This window comes from Patella vulgata, chromosome 9 (assembly GCF_932274485.2).
Source record: "Patella vulgata chromosome 9, xgPatVulg1.2, whole genome shotgun sequence".
Classification (NCBI taxonomy): Eukaryota; Metazoa; Mollusca; class Gastropoda; family Patellidae; genus Patella; species Patella vulgata.
This window is the reverse complement of record NC_065887.2, coordinates 38,541,879-38,565,295: the sequence shown is the minus strand read 5'-3', so window position 1 is coordinate 38,565,295 and position 23,417 is coordinate 38,541,879. Positions and strand designations below refer to the sequence as shown.

Below are 23,417 nucleotides of genomic sequence, written 5' to 3'. Positions count from 1 at the left end.
TGAGACAATAATTCAAGTTTCCACAGTAGCCCTTTCTCAGCACCTTTCCTTGTTAAACCAGATCTTTAAGTGCACAAGCTCCAAAATTATTGAATATTCTTCCTTTTAATTTAAACAATCGACAATCTGTAGATATTTTTAACAAAATACTAAACCTCCATAGTTTCAATTGACATTCATTTAATCCTTACCCCAATCTCGTTTAGTTAGAAAAAAGATATCCTGTTCGAAAGCGAGAGATCAAGAGAGAGAGAAAAATGGGGCTTAACATCCACTCGACACAAGCTAGGTCATTTCGGGACTAACACATGGTTCAATAATTTTATTTCAATAATTCGCTTACAACCATGGAATCAAAACTACGCCAGTTGACACAATGACAGACCTTATGATACGGTGCACACATGCTAACCATTTGGCCATCCAACCTCCCCTGTCTGTTATCCGTTTTGCCTAAGCAGAAAATGGTCATCATCGAACTCAAGATATTCACCAAATTTGAACAGTTATTGTATTCTACATGTAAAGTCTTGACCAATGACATTGCACATCTTTGTTTAGCCGAGAGAGAGAGAGAGAGAGAGAGAGAGAGAGAGAGAGAGAGAGAGGGCTTTAACTTTCATGTCCAATTGACACTAACAGTATTTTGAGACAAACATGGTATATTTGTTTGTATGCTAGGGTCTTTAGAAATTGGGGAGCTGTGGTGACTCAGTGATTAGGTGCTAGCACCCTAACCAGGCAGACCAGGGTTTGATCCCAGTGTTGGCCTAGAAAGTTCTCTGGCATTTTCCAGCATACATGTACATGTAGTTTCCCCTTGTCAGCAGTGTAGGATGGCGTGCCTGGCAAGGACAGTGTCTAGTTATTCGGATAGGATGAAAAACTACAGCTTCATGTAGTAACTATATGTTACAGTCACAGACATGTATGACTACCATGATCAACCATGTACAGACTAACACAATTATTTTCTTGCTTTGAATGATGAGATGCACTAATTTATTTCTAGGCTACATATGCAATATGAATGGGTTCAGTTTGCTCAGTATTTTAACATACATTTGAACTTCTTTTTTGCATTCAAAGGGCAGTCACAGGCGAAATGTGCACAAAAATGATGATGATGATGATGCTAATGATGATGCACTCATCAATTTGTATGCAGGACATCAGGTTTATTTTTTGATGATCTACTAAGACAGATATAATTTAAGTAAAACAACCAGTACTAACCTTGTGGTATAATTTTTTCTAAAAATCCAACCGGTTCCTTTGGAGGTTGAGGATTCCCATTCTCCTCTTTAGCTTTCCGCTGACAATCTGCGCTTGACATTGCAGAACAATCCGTAAAATACATCAACAAGAACATGTCAACCATGACCCACACCATGGAGGTCGCAATTATAACTTTACAGTACTGAAATTTTAATCTCCGACTGGCCATCTTTACTGCTTACGTCTTCCTCAAGTAATTATAAACCTTTATCTTTCAATTATAATAAATTTTGACACATACTGTGGTGTGTCTTACACACAAGTTACTGAATATTTAATTTCACTACACCTCCAAAAATATATCTGATAACCATGTATTAAAATTCAATTCGTCACCTGCAATCAATAAACAATTAAAATGTTATATCAAAATATGTGAACAAATTGAATTGCCAATTTAAAAGTTTTAAAAAAAATCTTTCAATTTAGGAATACTCACAAACTTTTTAAAGGAGTTTTTTTCTGTACAAATTAGCATGAATATGCCAAAAATGTGCACATTTTTACTGTGATTCATTTAATGTAAAATTACTGGGTGTAACAAGTCTTAATTTTACGTCAATCTTTGTAATATTCGCACATAATTTATAGACAATAACTCACATGTCTGACCTTTGCCTTGTTCTGTCAAACAACTTGTTTATAAAAACACTTCCTAAAACTTAGGCAAATATATTCAAGTCTTTGTAATCGGTGTGGTTACGTTTGTGATGTAATAGGCGTACGTGATGTTCAAACAGGTTACACAAAATAAGCACATCGAAATTTCACAAGATTCGTAGATTTCCTTGCCAGATATTTCTGCATCACTCAGCTCGTTTTGACATCATCTTTCCCTGTTGGCCATCTTTCTTGTTGAGCCAGGGTTCGAAGCAGATATCTGTAAACAAAGAGAGAGAGAATAAATAGCGTTTGACAAATAAATACATTACTACGTCGCTGCGACTATTGTTGATTGTGACACACAGTTGATTGTCTATGTCATAAAATTTAAACAGCCAGGCCTCTACCTGACCAACATAACTTATCACCTATTACAATGTTTAATTAACTTTCTTTTCATCTCTATGTTTTAAATTAAATATTTGAACATATACATCCACTCAAACGTTGTGCTGTGTATAAATACGAGAACGTGCATGAAACTATATTTAGTTGTAAAACGCCATATCGCAGGCTCAAATATAAATATATGGGATGATGCAGGAAAAGTTTGTTTGGGCAATGAAATATATGGCCACCCCACAACAGCTAAGTCATCCAAGCAGTCCACAAAAGTTGTTTGTAGGCAATGGGAGAATTTACAATTCAAGAAGCAATCATAAATAATTAAAATTTGATTTTCTTTCTAGTTCTTCCCAGTGCTAAGATTGACAATAAAAAATATGTACTGATAATCAGACAGAAACTATAGATGTTCATGATACCGGAAAACATCTTATCAACATGAACAATGTGTATAAACTCTAAAAGCAAGATTTTTAGTAGTGTTCAAGGGCAATAACTCGAGTCAGCTCCTGTCTGTGAAACTTGGGGATCTACATGTAGTAATCTCATTTGATCGAATTAGAAAATTGTCATTTTAGTTAACTTAATGTCTCAAGCTTGATTTTTAGTAATGATCCAGGGCAATAACTCTAGTCTGCTCACATATGTGAAATTTGGGGATCTGGTGATCTCATTTGATTGAATTAGAAAATTGGAAGGTACAGAGATTGGGAATTGTGTATAGATTTTAAAAAATGAAAACTGCACCGACAATATATTTGAAATACTGGTACATATAATTATATGAATTATTGTACACCAAAGGCATTCATCCTTAAATCATGACTCTGATGAGTTTGATTTTAAATCTCTTTGTTTTAGAGTTGAATTCAGTCTGATTTTGCTAATGTGAGTAGACTGGATGTCAATGGGCTAATATATGTTCAAGTAAATCAACACCCAAATAATGTTTATTAAATACATTTGGCGTTTGGAATGATATTTAATGATAATATACGATACAAATAAAAGAAGACATCGGTGTTTGCACAAATAGTAACACATCAATAAATTCAATTGTAAAAGCCAATTCAAAATGGCATGACCTCTTTTTGGGAGCAAATAAAATTGTCAATTTCATTTGTTTTGGAGGATTCGAATCTGTTGACATCCAGTTTTCTGTTGCATGAAGAAACACAACTATTAACAGTACACTATCAAAATGATATTGAGTTTTCTGTTGGAAGAAATAAAATTATTAACAGTAGGCCTACACTATCAAAATGATATTGAGTTTTCTGTCACATGAAGAAACAAAACTACTAACAGTACACTATCAAAATGATATCAAGTTTTCTGTAAGAAGAAATAAACTATTAACAGTACACTATCAAAAAGATATTGAGTTTTCTGTAGGAAGAAATAAAACTATGGACTATCAAATAGATATCGAGTTTTCTGTAGGAAGAAATATAACTATTAACTAACAGTACACTATCAAAAAGATATTGCGTTTTCTGAAGGAAGAAACAAAACTATTAACAGTACACTATCAAAAAGATATTGCGTTTTCTGTAAGAAGAAACAAAACTATTAACAGTACACTATCAAGTAGATATCGAGTTTTGTGTAGGAAGAAATAAAACTATTAACAGTACACTCTCACGACGGATGGGTTGATGGTTTAAGAAAAAACTGTTCCAACCAAATTCAGAAGTGTACAAAAATGGAAAAAGATTTAAATTTTGCTCTGTGAAAATACATGATGTAGTGTTTTTGTTCAGTTAATCTGTATTTTTTTTCAGATAAAAACCCGGCAAATCTTCAGTGATATGTAACATTAAGATTCTCTGTCGGCCATTGGCTGTCTCTGTCAATAGAATGACAATAAAAATGATTTGCAGCTCTTCAGAGTGGAGGAGAGAATGTCATCACTAAATACCTGAACAAACAACTATTTGTACACAAAGTGGATGTATGCCAAATACATGTTCCTCAAGACACAGACATTTTTTATGAGTTATCCGCATTGTTTTACAAATAACTGGGTAGTGGGTGTTAGCTTTTAGAAACAGAATTTGTAGTACGATCAGATGAACTTCTAGAAATAGGAGAAAAAGATGAACTTCTTGAAATAGGTGAATTTGTAGTACGATCAGATGAACTTCTAGAAATAGGAGAATATGATGAACTTCTAGAAATAGAAGAATCTGCAGTACGAAAAGATGAACTTCTAGAAATAGGAGAATTTGCAGTACGATAAGATGAACTTCTAGAAATAGGAGAATTTGCAGTACAATATGATGAACTTCTAGAAATAGGAGAATTTGCTGTACGATAAGATGAACTTCTAGAAATAAGAGAATTTGTAGTACGATCAGATGAACTTCTAGAAATAGGAGAATTTGCAGTACGATAAGATGAACTTCTAGAAATAGGAGAATTTGCAGTACGATAAGATGAACTTCTAGAAATAAGAGAATTTGTAGTACGATAAGATAGACTTCTAGAAATAGGAGAATTTGCAGTACGATAAGATGAACTTCTAGAAATAAGAGAATTTGTAGTACGATAAGATGAACTTCTAGAAATAGGAGAATTTGCAGTACGATAAGATGAACTTCTAGAAATAGGAGAATTTGTAGTACGATAAGATGTTATTCAAACAATGTCGTTCAGATCAAAATAACATGTTTTTCAATTCACTTTATGTCTTTGTTTGTTATGTATTAACTGTATTTTATATTTTATCAGACTCAATTTAATTAGATTGTATTGTGTTCTTATTTGTGTATTTTAAACAGTATAACTCAGTGAATGGCCACTATTTGTATATGCTAGATCATTATTATGCAGAGTATAAAAAACAAATGAAATAAAGATACCTGTTTACCAGGTAACTAGATCAAAATAAATATAAACCATAAGATAGACGTAAGAAATACTTTTATAGTTTTCTTTAAAAGTGAAGGCTTCTTTTTCTTTTGGGGGATTTATGTCCAATTCTAGTTAAGGAGATATCACATACAAGTGTCTCCTAGGAAACTAATGACATTTCTTATATTCTAAAAGAGCTCTACATATATTATTCACGTTGTATTACTTGACATTTTCCTTCTATAATCATCTGTGTATTTAATTCATCTTCTCATTTTACATATCATATGTTGTAAATAAAAATAAATTGGCCATATTTTTAATTTCTCCATTTCTATTACCGTTAATATTCTAAACTTTTGGTTTTAATAAAAGCTGTCTGATAAAAGAAAGAAAACGGAAGACTGAGCCAGATGTTCAACAAATGGGCCACACCTATAAGTTTACACTCAATGTTCTGTGTATTATTATAGGCTCAGGTTTTACTGACCATGTACACCATAGAACTGTCCTCATATTCAAATTTAAAACTGGTTTAAATCATTATCTGCATGTAGGCAATGTAATTAATAAACCATGACCTTCAGTGATAAATTCACCAACTATATACTCCATTTCATTTTATATTAAGATATGACTCTCACAAATATTTTGAATTTTTTTTTACCAGTTGTTCAAGACTTTATATTATTCTCAACCAACCAGCCCAAGTTTATTTTTTATTTCAACAGTGGTGGAGTAAGGCAGACAAACCTATTCCTTGTAAACATGTGCAGCAATTTCTGCATGTACATGTATAAGTAGCAGAAAGAATCACTTTAATTCATGCCTTTAAGATGATTCCCTTTTTTTTTTATTTTGCTTGAATGGCAGATTTCTGTTGTGTTATCTAAATTTATTAACAATAAACAACACTGTGTGAGATGTCATTTCAAGACTATGTACATGTAGCAGGAATTTAATTAAATAAACATGTACATAAATTGTTATATTCAAAGATAGATGAAAAATATCACCATGTAGACTAATTGACATTTACAACAAAATGAGATGGCTGATATACATAGGTGCAAGGTCTTAATCTTATCCCATCTTCAATAGCCCAATAGGAGCAGAACAGTAGGATGTTAAACCCCCTCTTTTCATTTCATTTCTTAATCTTATCTTACTTTTCGATGCATTCGTATTTCTCTTGGAAGGTAATACATGTATTGTGTTTACTTTAAAGGAGGAAATGAAATGAGGTTCAATGTCTTATTTTTCTGCACAAACAAGGCTAATGCAGTGTACTATGAGGGAAATTGTGAACAGACACTCCTCGTGATACAGACCATCTTTTCTTTATTTCTGTTTCCAACTGTCAGGGGATCTTTAACATACTGCAAATGGTATATTTTTGTTCCATCCAAATGTCTAGTTGCTTTTCCTTGCTAGACCCTCTGCCTGTACCACTTGCAAGGCTTGAAAATTCTGAGAAAGTATTTCAGCTAATACCAGGATCGAACTCTGGATGTAATTGTTAATGATTCAGCACTCTGCCACCAACTTCAAAGGAGATATCCCAGATATTTTCTAATAATAGTAATAAATAAAACTGGTTAAATTATTGTGGAATCTCATAGAATTATTTATTCTAGACTCAAGGAACTTTCTAAACCAGATATATTTTTTAAGAAATTTTAATTTCCAGATTGACTGGTGGTGTTGTAGCATAGGATTAGTTAATTGACTGGGAGTTACGGTGGCTCAGTAAGTAATACCTAGGCTCGATCCTGGTGTTGGCAGAGCATGTTTATCAGGATTTTCCTGTGTGGTTCCCCATTGTCAGTGGTGCAGGACAGAAGGCCTGGAAAGGGACAATATATAGTCTGATGGGACGAAAAACCGAGGTCATGTGTACACATTGGCATGCAAGTAACAGAACCCTGGGCAGCTGGAATTCGATATACATGTAAGAGTCCATGAAAAATATCCCTCATAGCACACTGTATGGCATATGCCCATCTTCATACAATCAGCCCAGTCAGAGCAGAACAGTAGGACGTTAAACTCCACTTTAATTTAATTAGCTCTTGGCATTGTGTATTAACAATCTGTATTGAATAGTAGCATTTATCAAACTGCCCAAACAAAAAACTGAAGTGGGGTGCTCTAGAAGATTTTATAAACCCTCAAATAAAACCATTTTTGGTGACCAATTCTATATGGCTCAATATTTCAATCTACATATAAAACTATCAGACCAAGGTACAGTTGTTAGGTTATTTCTGGAACGATGTATTTCATACCCTTAGTCTAACACTATCCAAGTGTTTTGATGGACCTCCTTTACATCCTAATGAATCCACACCAGGACCTTATTTGTGGTAATAAAATCTGCACCTACTGGTCTTTCTGTTGCATCTCAAATGACAATTTCTCAAGTGATCCCACACATGTGCATTTGGAGGTCGCAGCAAACATTCACCCAAAATATGTTAAAACAAGCCCCAAATATTGTCTGCTGTATTTTTTGTCTGGCCATGGACCGCCCTACCATTGATATTTTGATTTGATTTTGAATTCTTTATATTTCAATGTGAATTAAGCCATAAAAAATTAGATACTGTGTAAAAAATGCAAATGACGATAAAGCAGCTTTAAGCATCTGCATGGTATATGTATAATACAGTATTTATATTCATTTACCTTTTTATGAAATCCTAGCAGTAGAAAACCAACAAGCATAAAGATAACTTACAACCAATGCCTATTATCAAGCACATGTACAGTACATATAAGAGTAACTTAAACTGATTAATAATATAACTAATAATAATACCTTGCATTGATTACTGATGTTAACAGGTAAGAGAAGAACAAGCAGGTAATATATCACACCTGTATATTACAACTGTACACGTGGACTGTCATGTCAAACTGTAAGATGACACAGTACTAATTATATATATATTCACACCTTATATATATCAATAATTATTGTTTATCAATAACAGTCTTTATTACAATTACATGTACACGTTGTAAAAATGTTTAAACAAAAAGGCCAATAATAGAATATGTTTGATTTACAAATAAATGGACACGTACATAGATACATGTATATCAAGGTATCCTGAAAAGTTAAAGGGGGTATATACCTGTATATACTGATAGTCTTAAAGCATTGCTTCCAAATCGGGCACATATACTGAAATAACAGTCATAAAAATTGACCAAAATTCATTCATATTGGCCCATGTTTTATAAATAAATGATTTTTATCGGCCACATTTGAAAATCTGGATGTTTTTTTTTCAACAGATCATGTTTTAAAATCTGGACTCTTTCTACTTTTATTGGCCTGTTTTTATTGGCCCATATTTTCACATCTGAACCATTTTTATTGGCTCATGTTTTCACATCTGAACCGTTTTTATTGGCCCATGTTTAAAAGTCTGGACCAATGTTTTTAAATCTGGATCTTTTTCATTTTTTGGCTCATGTTTTAAAATCTGATTGTTTTTTCTTATTTTCATTGGTCCCAAGTTTTGATCTGTCAACATTTATTTCCTGGCAAATGTTTTAAAAAAGAAACCCTTTCTATTTTCATCAGTCAAGTTTTAATATTGGCTGATGTTTTAAAAAAATGGACAATTATTATCAAGACTTACGTTTTAAACCTAAACCTATTATTATATTGTTATTGACCCATGTTTTAGAATCTGAATATTTTTTTTATTTTTGGCCTAGCCATGAAAGATGGGATTTTACAATATCATATTTATTATATACTTATTAAAATATTTACAATAGAACACCTGGTTATACTCACAATAAATACATACATTATATGACAATATTTACTTTCATTTTCAACAGATATGTAATAAAACAAATTTATCTTTTTCAAAAGGATTCAATTTAAATCATGATTGGACTTGAATATTTATGAGTGGAAAATGACTTATTAATATTCATATTGTCTATTCAATTAAATGAACATATTGCTTAATTAATTAACTTTGATATTATTCATAATCCATTGTCATGATAATATTTTATTCTACATACATGTATGTATAAAACTGTATGGCTGATGTTTAATTATTTATATACATTATAACATCTGAAGATCCTCTACAAAGGGCAGACAGCTAGCTTATGATTGGATGTACATGTACTTGCATCTAAGAATGAAGTAAAAGTAGTCAAATGCCTTTAACTGGCCGTATTTCTAATTTATGTCCATATACATATACACAAGGGTATATATAAGTCTGTTTTTCATCATTTATGGATTAAGAACACATTTTCAATAATTATAAAGTATAATATTATTTATTTAAATAATATATTGTTTTTCTTTCAGGCATACAATGGGTTACTAGTCAGTCTCTTAGTCTTGTATAAAATAATTTTGGAAAATTATGAATGAAGCAGTTATCGCCTGTATTATGTGATTTAAAGTTATACACACCGAGAGACTGCTATAGTTATATACATCTAACCATTTGTCCTTACATTGTATCTGTCACCTAATATTTGCGATATTTTTTCAAATTGTCATGTCAACTCAAAAGTCGCACATTACGTTAACATTAATCAATATATGTCAGGAATTTTTACCTCTAAGACATGTCAAAGGGAAATAATAACTTGTTTAAAGCCTATTAAAATATATAGTCATATCTTAAAGTTAATTTCCAACAAAAGTATTTATCAGGTGGTTATTTCCAATAATAGTATGGCAATTTTGATATATATGGAAAGTAGAAACACCCAATCTTATTAGGAAAATACTTGATTCCCTAAAAAAAAACACCCATGGCATGGAGCATATCCATAACCATGTAAGGAGATCCATAACCTGCAACTCGACGATTAGGGATGTCTGCTTCGATATATATGATAAATGGATAGCGATATTAATGACAACATCGTCTTGTATATACTATGAATTCTTCTTCAGCTTCTCACCCGCCAAGTCACGTGACAAAAAAATGATATCTTTTAACAGAATTTTTACAGCAGGTGTATTTCCTGGTGAATACATATTTTGAGAAGGATTTGAAGCAAAATTTTGATGAATTAATTAGTTTGAATATATTTTTAGTCCAAATATATCATCAAATCACCCAGTTTGTACACAGGAAGGTATCTTTAATCTACAGAACATACCGAATAGTACACTATCAACGAATGACAATACGATAATTGTATGTTATAAAAAAAAAAAAAAAAAGTTTATATTTCAACAATTGTTCTACTATCATTATGTCTACAAACCAGTGATTGATCATATTTTCCATGTAAATTGTGTGGAGTCTTTCATTGTTCTCAATTGTTAAATGTCCTTCAAATGAAATGAAATGAAATGGGGTTTAATGTCCTACAATGATTCTCTTCTTTCTTTTTATAGTAATATATATAATATGTGTACGGCAGACAGTTCATAATATCAGGAAAAGAAATGGGGTCTAACGTCCTACTGTTCTGCTCCGAATTGGGCTAATGAAGACGGGCATACACCATACAGTGTGCTACGAGGGAAATTTTGCCCAGACAGCGACGTTACGGCCTACTCTTATATCAAATTCCAACTGTCAAGGGATCTTTTACATGCACGCCAATGTGTACATGGTACCTCAGTTTTCTGTCCCACCCGAACGACTAGACAGCTGTCCTTGTCAGGCCCTCCATCCCGCATCACTGACAAGGGGGGAACCGCGCTGGAAAATCTGGATGAACTTTCTTGGCCAATGCAGGGATCGAACACCCGACCTCCAGGCTAGCGAGCCAGTGCCTTACCCACTTAGCCACCATGATCCCCCTAAATACCCTTAAAAGATCATAACTGTACATAAACACAGTATGTTAAACATGCAATAACTTTTTAATTCACTTTGATTAAATGTACATTGTAGTACTACAGACATGTACATGTGGACTAAGCAAGATCATACTGTAACATAAATGACTTTAATAATTCTAGATGACAGTCGCTATGGTAATGAAATAGCTGAGACATGTCATTATTTTTACTTATCATCAGTTTATTCATACAATAACCTTAGTGTTCATAATTATGTCTAAATAGAAAATCAATCCACAAACAATCCATCATAGCTGCTGAAAACCCGAAGATTAAAAGAAAGAAAGATGGAATGGATGTCATTATCAAAGAAAAGCAAACATTTGGATGATGAAAGGACAAAATAGAATGAAAAGAAACCAGGTTTAACTTTTTTGTATCAACCAGGTTAAAGAAACTAGGCATTATTTTTATTTAATTAAGACAACAAAATACCACACTAGATAATCACCCGGCTTGGATTCAATCAGATTTAAAATATGCTCATCAATAATTATTTGTGGACAAGAAAATGGTGGCAGGCTTATTATATAGCGGGCAGCAATCTGGTTAAAACACAGATCCTATTTCATTTCGTTTTTATAGTTTAAAATTTTGTTTTACTTGTCTTTACTACACTTGGATCTGGAGGAGTTGTTATTTAACTCGTGTTCTGAATGGTGTCAGGGATAAGCCAATGAAACGGTCTGTTACGGTGAGCTTTAGGCGTGTTTTTCACGGAACTGTGGGTAATCCACTAGTAACATCAATGCTGATTGGTTAATCAAATGTCTGATGTCATAGTGTCATAAGTCGGTCTTTTGACCCCTGACGTGACCTATCGCTATAACTTGTCAGATCTTCATGTAGTGTAGGCCATCGAAAGTATAAAAAAACGAAACGAAATATAGATCTGTATTTTAATCAGATTGAGCGGGCAGCATAGATAGATAAAATTTCAATTCCACATATCTTTGTAAATACTGAACGGAATTGAACCTTGTTTTGATTGATATTGCTATTATAGAGATTCATCTTTCACAATATTGCAAGGGATTATATGAAGATGGATTAATGGGTGAAAAATTAACCCAATATACTACAACATGTACATCCATGGTTCAGGCCCTGGTTTCACAAAACATTATCAGACTTAAGTTAAGAATTTACTCAAAATTGTTTGCCTTACTTTAATTAAAATATAGCCCTTTTATAAAACCTTTGTTATTTTAATGTATCAAATATATCAATAAGATACTATGTGCAAATTTTTGTATTTCCAGATCAAAGATATTTTTCATAGACAGCGATTTAAAGTTGAGTAAATTCTTAACTTAAGTCTGGGATTGCTTTGTGAACCAGAACCTGATTTCAGTTCTTGAAACGAGAGGAGAGTTTCAGACCACACCCTCTTTCATTAGCCTGTAATTAGCCTGTAATTATATTCTTCAAACCTTATCAATTAGCTCTTCTCATGTCATCAGTTTCCATGGTATTAATTTGTTAAAATTGACCAATTTGATTATAAAATAATTATGGACTGTGATCAATAATTTCACAAAGCTCCTTCAAAGCAATGGAATCACAATGAACAGAAGGAAATCAAAATCTTTTTTTTTTTTAAGATGCAGTATGTAAGATTTTGATTAAGAGATGCCAGTTCTCGCTAAAATAGTTAAAAAACAGATATGAAAAGGGAATATGTTGAAAATTTCAGTCAAATTACTTTATCCTCAGCAGAGTTATGGCCATTTGAAAAACAGTGTAGTCTTGTTTTGTCATTGCTCCTGTTGTCACAATAATCCACAAAGTCTTAATTATCAATTTCTAATTAAATTATTAACTGGCAATCATGTTTAAACTGTAAAGGTTTCTTTTACGTTCATGCCAACATGAAAACTGGGTCTCAGCTTTTGCCTGATCCAAATGACCAAATGCTGCTTGTACCACTGACAAAGGGAAATCAAGCTGGAAAAGCCTGGTGAACTTTCTCGGCTAATGGGATTTAACCCTTGACCTTCTGGTTAATGAGCCAGTGTCCTACACACTGAGCCACCACAACTCCCTCCACACATGGAGGGTTTAATACGAACGTATAAATTTGGTATATTACCCCATTTGGGTACATGTATATATATCTGTTCTGCACCATTCCAGACTAATGAAGATGGGTTATCTGATGAAAAATCAACACTCAAGACAAAATATCAATCGAAATAAAGACATCTTCAGTCACACAAAATACTTTTATCTTAGAGACAAAACCTTTTCATTCATAAAACTCGCTATTTAATACAATACCCTGTGAAATTTTGTGCAACCAAAGAGTAACCTCACCAAATCTGGCGGAAACAAAAGATAGGACACGCAAAAATCGTTTGCACAGAATTTTAAGAACATTTCATAACATTGTAATTCAGTCAATATTTCAAGAATTCACTTGCATGAATGCAGGACTAATTAGCAGTGGGAGAAAGTCAAAGACAAGACACAAGGTTAACATTGTGAATGTGTGTTTGTTAGTCCTTATCAAACAAACCAAGAATTCAAAACCATTTTATTAATGCTCAACTTTTAAACTTAGAACATGTAAACAAGTTGTATAATTGATAATTGTGAAATGGAAAGGTGTTGAACGTCATGCTAACAGTTTTGAGACTAATACATAGTAATTTGTATGACGTTATGTGTGCCACTTCTTTAATTGGCCTTTAGTAATTGAACAGTAACACACTAGTTCACACTATTTATGGAATAACAATTACTGGTTTATTAACATGCAACGTTTCAACAATGATCCTCTCGTCTTTATCATTAATCAAGCAAATGATTGGTGCCATGCAAATTTAGGGGGGAAACATTCTGTCTGGATAGTGTCATTTTTGTCTTCTCCCAATTGTATTAAAACAATTTGTACACAAGACCTACATGTAGGTTTGTACATGTCATCCACATCCAAAAGACTAGATTACAACTACATTGTCAGTCTGCAGGAGGCACCACTGATAAGTGAGAGCTCTTCTTCAAAAATCCAGCAAGTGCTTCTTAGCCCGTCCCAGGGTTTTGAATCTGAGCTGATCATCTTTCAATCACCCAACCACTGTCGCCATCCCCCTGCTCCCCAATCATAAAATGATTTATATAGTAAGGTTCACAGGAATAATAAATCATACCATGAAATCTTTAATAATAGCTATTATATCGACTACAGTCTAGTTTGACACATAATGTACATTGTAATTCATTGTAAATAAAGTAATATTAGTTGTAACAGATGTTTTTGATGTTTATTTAACAGTAATCTGATAAATCTATAATCATAATTGATTAACATAATGTCAAAATCAGATTAGACTGATCAAGACATTTTTGGAAAAAAACAATGTTAGTCGTTCTTATGACATTATTTCGAATTTTAAAAGTTTATGCCGTGGTAGATCTACTGTAATGCCGCTGGTACCGTTCCAAATACATGTAGGCCTACTGTATCCACACTTTTCAAAAAATTTGATGCAGTGCCTATACGAGTCGTAAAAATAGTCTTCAGGCTATTGTTACGATAATGATTTTAGAGCCCTCCATCGGCAAAGTTAAAAACTGAATAGTCGTAAAAATAGTCCTGTGGCTATTGTTACGACCATCGATTTCTATTACTCCTCTGAATCAATGGATTTCAACTTCACTACAGGCCCGGATCCAGGGGCCGTGCTCCCCCCCCCCCCCCCCCCCCCCCCGCCCAGCCCATGTCACTAATGCAAACCACTAATGCATGTGGCATTCTGATGATTACCCTTTGCTCCAATGTATGCCCCCCCTCGACAAAATCCTAAACTTTGCAGATGGAGGGCTCTGATTAAAGCATGGTCGTAACTAGCCTGAGGACTATTTTTACGACTCATCGTAAAAATAACCACTGCGAAAATTTTATTTCAAAAGTAATGTCCAAACGGATAGACCCCTACAACACATCTTATCTCTGATTGGATTGGCTCTTTGGTTTGATTTGTGTAATAACAACAGTTTTCATCTAGAGACAGCATAGCCATAATAGGCCTGCCCTAGACTTAGAGTGTGAAATTCTGAGATTTTTGTAATCCATGCGATAGAGACAGTAACTTCAATCAGTGGCTGTGACATGTAAATCAATAGAGAAGGAGAAAACATAAATGTACGCCCAATCACTATGGTAGAAACCACAGGAAAAAATTCTGAAACTTCAAAAGCAAGAGAAAAGACTGAAATTTTGGGTGTGGGTGAAATGACACCCGGTTGTTTATGTCAGTCGTTATTACAACAGTCTCACACGTCTATGTCAAAAAATGTGATTATTTTAGCGATTTAATGTACATAACCTGTTCACTGTAAAATCGATACCCACCTGTCGCCTACTTCAGTCGACTAAATTTACCGTAGTTCGTCTTTTTACACGTCAACGTTTCGCCTGCTTCTGTTCACTAACCGGAAGTTCATTCATTACAAATTAGCAATTTCGCTTATGACAATAACGAAAACAAAAAATGATTGAAGAATTTCAGAGAAATTGTCCTACATATTTTAAAATATGTACAATAAGTTAATATTGTTGTTTTTTACGGTTATTTATACCTCATTCATTTTGTTTGTAGTTGACCTACTTCTGTAAATGATATGTGGGGCATTTTACCAAGGGAGGTAACTTTTATGTTTATTTTCATAATTTTTAGATCATTATTTTGACATTCGCAGAAGATCATTGACTAGAGTAATGTTCACCATTGATTTGACTTGGTCAGTTTGACGGTCGTTTAGCCAAGCGCCTCTGCAATTGGAATCATGGTATGGCAGAGTTCAAAATAATATAGGAGCGAGAGAAATAGCAAATTTTACAAAGAAGAAACTGCCTGGACTCTGGACTGGAAAGACGAGGGGTACATTTATTTATAAATTGGTTATTATCATAGGCTTGGATTGAAATTAGATAAGACAGAAAGGTCTAAAGTGTTCGAAAAAGTGATGGGACATTTTCTTTTATCGCACATAGCCTACAGTAGGCTACAGCTACAGTTGAAAGTTAGTGTTTATTAAAGGAGCTAAATCACTAATATTATATGTGGGCCTAGAAATTGACATAAATGTGTCGCAATGCATATAAACTGACTTAGATGCAATTATTTCCATTTTTACTCTAATATCAAATCAATTATGTTCGGCGCAATACGCAAGAAGTCTCAATCAAATGACAATCTCTAGCATCTGGTTAATCTAGTCTACACTGGTAGTATTTATTGCACATGCTCTCCAGATAAGCATATAGGGTCACCGTTTGAAATGACTTGTGGAATATATCTAGCCTCCTTCTTCGAGCTGAAACTCATTATGGTACACAATTCGTGTACCAATTGGTCAAATGTTTAATTTGTCTTTAAAAATATTTCAGAAGCCCATCCTTTCCCGGTAAGATCATGACATCAGTGTTGATTTAAATTGACAAATAATTCGTGTTTTCAATGTCGAAGACTTTGTATGTTATTGATACTGAGTTCAAGGACCTAAGTCTGTAACTCAAAATCCTCCAAAATCTTTGACATCGAAAACACAAATTATTGGTCAATTTAAATCAACATTGATGATGTAAACTTACCGGGAAAAGATGAGCCTCTGATATCCGATATTTAAGATAAAATAATTTTTTTAACATTGGTACACGAATCGTGTACCATAATGCGCTTCAGCCCCAGTTGTATTGAGAGACTCGAGGGACGAGGCTAGACACATTGCACCAAATCAAATGGAGTTATGTAGACTAGAATAACTAGACGCTAGAAATTTGCACTCGATTGAGATTGCTGACTTATTTTGCCGAACATAACTGATTTGAAATTGGAGTAAAAACGGAAACCATTAAATGTAAATCAGTTTATATACATTCATATTACAGTATTATATGCGTTGCGACCCACTTTTGTGAATTTATAGGTCCCAAATGTTAGCGATTTAGCTCCTTTAAAGACTAAGCTACTTTAAATTGAAAGTACCGATAATTCAATTAATCTCATTGATGTAGAAAAATGGTAGACCAATTTATAAACTATGATGTTTATATTGTGTTTGAAGAATATGTGATTGGTGTTAATATTAATAGTTATTTCTGCTTTCCGTGCTTTGGTTGTCCTAGATCATAGATGGGTCTCATTGCATAATGCCTCTATAACTTTAGTTCATCAAAGTCATACATGTACATGTATTTCTGTTGAAGAATTTACATGCTAACTGTCCTACATTTTATGTTTTGGATGATATTTCAGAGGTTAGATCAATTGATATTCGAGTGGGGGTTGATTTGCGGGAGTGATAATACTGCAAATCATTTCTGTGCAAAGTCATGGGTTTTACCTCTAGTTTATATTTGACGACAGTACTATATATCGCCTTTCTAACCAAATTGAATTGTCTCTGGGTATTTCATCCCTGCCCCCCCCCCCTGGGTATTTCATCCACGCAGCCGCCCCCCCCCCCAACCCTCTGCATGCTGGCAAATTATTGAAATAAAAGTGTACTGGTAGCATATACTTTATTCCCAAATGACCTAGTTAAAGTTTATTGAACGTTAAGCTCCAATTCTTTCTCTGTCCTTTATTTGTTAATTTTATTTCAGATTTTAATCAGCCTTGAATAAACGGGAGAACATGTGTGAGGATATTTTAGCTGAGGGTGTGGCCTTAGAACTAAGGAAGGGTGGACATCTAGATGATATTAACCAGTTATTTTTAATCCATGAACCAACTAACATCGTAAAATGGCTACATCCAGATCTGTCCATCAATCTGTTCCAACTGTCCATACTGTATACTCGATTTGATGTTTTTCAATATTTGCTTCTCCGGTATCCAGCATTTTTAGATTATTATCCAACCTACCAAGCTTCAAATCAGTATCCAGATATCGAGAATGAAAAACTCTTATTAAACGCTCCGCTACATCTTGCGTGTTTGGTAGGAAATATAGAAATGGTTCGATATATACTGGTGAATAAATCATCAGGGACTTTATCACATGTTAGTTTAGTCAATTTAAAGTACGAGGCTGAACAGGGGTCTTTAAAAGAATGGAAAAAGGTGAAGCGAATGGACATGAAAATGGGGAAACCATTTGAATTCAGCATAACAAGTGGAAATATTGAATGTATGGATTATCTTTTGACCAATCATATTATCCAATGTCTGGCATTGCGCTTTTTGTATGCTGGTGTACGCGAACCCTCGTCATTGCTACACAAGGCGTGTTCCATTGGCAGTGTACCAATGATTCAAATATTGCTCGACAGATCCTTTAAAGATGTTTTAAGTTTATGTGATAAAAATGGGAAAACTCCCCTGCATATCGCGTGTTGGAACGGAGACACGAGAAGTCTTTGTTTATTGCTGGAAAATGGAGCTAGTGTAAATTGTATGACAGAGTCGAGGAATTGTCTGCATATACTCTACAGATCTAAACTGCATCCGTACAATTATAAGCCAAACACACAAGTGCTTCTAGATTACGGAATTGATTTCCACGCAGTTGACAAAAATGGAAAATCCGCTCTTCACATTTTGTCGGAAGAAATTGGAATAAGTCGTGTAGATGTTATGTGTTACTGGAAGAAAGCGTCTGAAGCTATTACAGATATGACTGTAACATCCAGTTCTAACACACCCTACACTGTTGATACATATCAAAATGATCTTCTCGCTTGCTTAGAACTACTTCTCCAGAAGGGTATTGACCCTAATATGATGTCACATAAATCAGGAGGTAATCAGACCCCTGTGGAAGTTCTGCTACAGTACAGTTCATTGCCGTATTCTTGCGCCACACTCTGGCTTAATCCAGAGGTTGTTTATGATGCTTTGAAATTACTAATGCAATATGGAGCCAATCCAAACTTCGAAAGTCGAGTCACAAATATGACTTTATTTAACCAATTTCTAGTTAATCACCTTGCTGATATTAGGGTTGACATGCGCGAGAAGTTTATTAATTTATTTTGCCAGTATGGAGCGAACCCCAATATACCCCTCTCCCCCCTCGACTATCCTGTGTATCCAATCCTCTCGGTCATGGAATGCTTACCAAATTTAGAAACGACTAAAATTGTTTTGGATTATATGTCCCTCTCGATGTATCAAAAGGTTTTGAGTCTCATTCCAAGTCAAGTTATACCACGACTAATTGTTAATAAAGAGAATCATTTTAGGGATCACAGTAGGAACTTGCATTTCAATAGCCAAAATTCCGGAGATATGCAGGATGAAGCATTTTGGGAGTATGTTGGTAATTTGAAACTGTTAGTGAGAAATGGTCGCATGCGATCTTTAAAGCATGTTTGTAAACTGAACATCTTGAAATGTTTTGGAAGGAAAGGATATTTAGTAGAAAAACTACCACTGCCAAATGTTATTAAGAACTATCTTGAGAGCTCCCGTTTTTAAAGGAGATTTCTTTGATAAAGGACAAGATAAACACTACCATGGAGTTAGATGCTTAGTTTTAAAATACATGTACATGTAGTTCCCAGTAAATTTCTTATACAGTAATTTACTTAGTTTTGTTAATGAGTTTTGTTTCATCTAATTTTGTTAACCAAGGAAAATAATTCTTAAAATACAATGGAACAGAATCGTTTTGTAAGTTTCTTAAAAGTTTCGTATTCTATGATAATGGAAATAAAATTTCCATTTTTATACACCCACTTAAAATATGGTTGTATATTGTTGTCACCTCCGTTTGTCTGTCTAATGATCCATCTGTCACACTTCTATTTAACTTCAAGTTTATGCAGTGTTTATGTTCATGTTCATCAGGATTTCCAGTGCTGGAGGACATGCGGCCTGGCAAGGGACAAGGTATAGTCATTCGGATGGAAATGAAAACCGTGATCCTGTGTAGTGTGTACACATTGGTGTGCATGTAAATGAACCCTTGACAGTTGGAATGCCCATCCACGCTGCATGGTTATGCTTGTTTTCATTAGCCCAGTGAGAGCAAAAGAGTACATGTGGGACGTTAAATCCTATTTCATTTCATTTATTTTTTGCAATGTGGCCTACTTTCGATTGATTTGAAATTTGTACATAAATCTGCTTGGGAGATGAAATCAGAAGCATCCTGTTGATTTTCCATAATTATTGCCCTTGATTATTTCAAAAATCCTTGTGGATGCTTTAGAGACTATACATGTATGAGCAGCTGACTGGCATACATGTACATACATGTTGTTTCTATGAAAATGAGATGAAGAATCCTACTGATTTTTAATAGCCATTTGCATTTGATTGACTTGAAATATTTACATAATGTTTATATTCATCAGTTGCTAAACCCTATTTTATGATTTCAAATAATTACTGTCTGAGTTACGTCATGTTTGGCTTAGAAAAATCTTTTTGATGTCCTGAAGGCTAAATTTATCACCTGACATTTATACGCATTCTCTATTTTCAAGAAACAAAAAGCCTATTTTTTAAAAAAAATTTGGAGTTATTGGCCTTGATCACAAAGTTTTCATCAAAGTTTAAATTCTTTTAAAATTTTTATACACCTGCATTGAAATGTGGTCGTATATTGTCGTAGACCTCGCTTGGATTTTCAACGATTTATGATAATTACTGCCAGAGTTATGGCCCTTCATCACTTTGAAAAATTCTGTGAATGCTCCAGAGGCTAAAGTTAATATCTGATTGACGTTAAATCTTTACACAGTGTTTAAGGTCTTTAGACGAACATGTATATTGATTTTTTATGATTTTTGATAAGTGAACAGCGAAATCTATGATATTAAATGTTTTGTATATATGGCTGCATGGGGCAGAACTAGAAGCCAAAAAAAAATTCTAATGATTTTCTGATAATTACTTAATGAGTTGTTACTCTCAATCAGATTTTAGTGTATTTATTATAAATGTTTCAATTTTTTCAAAGAAAAAATATGGGACAACTCTTGTTGATTGCCCGAACGAATTAGCTGCTGTTGGCATATGTTTGTTGCCTCGCAACCTATGTTTTTATTATTGGAAGCAAACTTTTTATCGTAGATGGTTACATGTAGGCCTAATCTGAATTATTGGACTCTTTTAATTTCCTGGTGGGTTAATTATTGAGGAATCAAGGAGATCAATTCTCTTTCTTTGGAAGGATCATAAATCAGCCTAAAATTGTGTGTGTCTATGCTTGCAAACTCTAATCTGGGCACAGAGATCATTTAAAATCTCTTTATTTGGAAGGATTGTGAATTAGCCCAAAATTGTGTCTAGGTTTTAAGACTCAAGCTTGGGCTGATACATGTATCTCTAAACATATGGCTGTCACAGACTGGGAAAGGAGTCAGCAGATTCAGACTATCATAAGCCTAGATTTGTTAAAATGTTAGTTTTATTCAGTACAGTCCAAGAACTTGTCAGGTTCTTTTTCTTTCAGATACCTCTGATATTATTTTTTGCAATTTATTTATGGTTTAATATTTGCTATTGCAACATAAGTAGTAAAACATATATTTTTTCTCACATTCACGATCATAAATACACAAACATTGACAGGAAAGCATATGTGGCTCAGTGAGAAAGACACAGGCTCACTAACCAGAAGGTCACAAGTTTGATCCTGATGAAAGTCGAGACTGTTCTCGGGACTTTCAAGATAAGAGTGATGTATACAGCCCTTTTTATACGCCCACATTGAAATGTGGTTGTGTATTGTTGTCGCTCCAGTTGGTCCGTCCATCGGTCTGTCTGTCCACAATTGCTTGTGGATGCTCTAGAGGCTAAAGTTAATATCCGACTTTACATTGCTACACAGTGTTTAAGGTCATGAGACGAAGACTCCTATTGATTTTCAAGGATTTCCGGTAATTACTGCCAGAGTTATGGCACTTGATCACATAGAGGCTAAAATTGATATCTGATTGACATTAAATTTATGCACGGTGTTTAAGGTCATGAGACACCTAGGATTCAAGGATTTATGATAATTACTGCCAGAGTTATGACCCTTCATTACTTCGAAAATCTTGTGGGTGCTCTACAGGCCAAAGTTATGATTCGATTGACTTTTAATTTATACACAGAGTTTAAGGTCTTTTGATCAAGTATATTTATTTTCAATGATTTTTGATAACTTGAACAGCTAAATCCATGATATTTAATTTTTTGTATACTAAACGTTAACATCGGGCAGAACTAGAAGCCAAACAAATGCTACTGATTTCTGATAATTACTTTAGTGTATTGTAAATGTTTCATTACCGACAAAAGAAAAAAAATATGTGACAACCCTTGTTGACTGCCCAGATGACTAATATGCTGTGGGTGTATGTTTGTTGCCTGGCAACCTATCTTTAATATAAAAGTGATGTAACCAGCCCTTTTTATTATACAAGTGATGTTCACAGCCCTCTTATAATAAGAGTGATGTAAACAGCCCTTATTGTGATAAGAAGCTCAGCTAAATTTATTATAGCATTGTTACTGCACTCGTTTATTATTATGCATTTATTTATTTATATCTTCATTTTTCTTTCATTTGTTCAAAAATAAAATCACCTGTTGAAAGATCATTTTGTAATTTTTATACGCCCACATTTTCATGTGGATGTATATTGTCATTGCCTCTGTCTGTCCGTCTGTCCACCAAGGGTGTAAATGTGGCCCATGGCAGCCATGGAACAAATTTCAACAAACTGACGTGTCGATGATTCTTAGAAACTAGCGGTGAAATCATTTATTATTGTTTTCTGGTTTCAGTAAAATTCTGACTTCTGTACTGTATATACTATATATCTAAATTGTATGTAAAACAAGAGAATGTTGTGTTTAATATTATATCATGGCAATTTGGGACGCTCTAGAGGCCAAAGTTAATATCTGATTGACTTTAAATTTATACACAGAGTTTAAGGTCTTGAGACGAAGAAGCCTGTTGATTTTCAGCGATTTCCGATAATTATTGCCAGAGTTATGGCCATTTATCAGTTAAAAAAATCTTGTGGACGCTCTATAGGCCAAAGTTAATATCCGATTGACTTTAAATTTATACACAGTGTTTAAGGTCATGAGACAAAGAATCCTATTGATTTTCAATGATTTCCGATAATTACTGCCAAAGTTATGGCCCTTGATCACTTTGTGACGCTCTAAAGGCTAATGTTATCATCCGATTATTGATACACAGAGTTTAAGATCTTGAGACAAACAAGTATATTGATTTTCAATGAATTTTTATGTCTTGAACTGCTAAATCCATGATATTAAAAGTTTTGTATACAAAATGTTAGCATGAGGCAGAACTTTATAAAAACAAACACATTCTAATGGTTTTCTGATAATTACTTCATGAGTTGTTGCTATAAATGTTTCATTACCGAAAAAAGTAAAGATATGCAACAACTCTTGTTGACTGCCCGGACAATTTAGCTGTTGTGGGCGTATGT

The 23,417-nt window shown here is 33.8% G+C and overlaps 2 protein-coding genes across 4 annotated transcripts in view; one reads left to right on the top strand and one right to left on the bottom strand.

Annotated features, from left to right (window-relative positions):
* LOC126807874 (polypeptide N-acetylgalactosaminyltransferase 13) overlaps window positions 1–15,446 on the bottom strand; it is a 44,445-nt gene extending 28,999 nt beyond the window's left edge. For 2 of the 3 annotated variants that reach the window (XM_050532736.2, XM_050532738.2), the window contains exons 1-3: window positions 15,354–15,446; window positions 1,882–2,158; window positions 1,237–1,614 (exon numbers count right to left, since the gene is read on the bottom strand). In XM_050532736.2, coding sequence (XP_050388693.1) covers window positions 1,237–1,447 — 211 coding nt within the window. In that variant the 5' untranslated portion in view covers window positions 1,448–1,614; window positions 1,882–2,158; window positions 15,354–15,446. The remainder of the gene's footprint in view (window positions 1–1,236; window positions 1,615–1,881; window positions 2,159–15,353) is intronic. The other variant, XM_050532737.2, reaches the window with a different exon arrangement.
* Window positions 15,447–15,682: 236 nt separating this feature from the next.
* Window positions 15,683–22,544, top strand: LOC126807873 (ankyrin repeat and SOCS box protein 14). Its single transcript, XM_050532735.2, has 2 exons — window positions 15,683–15,882; window positions 17,610–22,544. The coding sequence occupies exon 2, from the start codon at window positions 17,641–17,643 to the stop codon at window positions 19,423–19,425; it is 1,785 nt and encodes a 594-aa protein (XP_050388692.2). The 5' UTR covers window positions 15,683–15,882; window positions 17,610–17,640; the 3' UTR covers window positions 19,426–22,544.
* The last annotated feature ends 873 nt before the right edge of the window (window positions 22,545–23,417 follow it).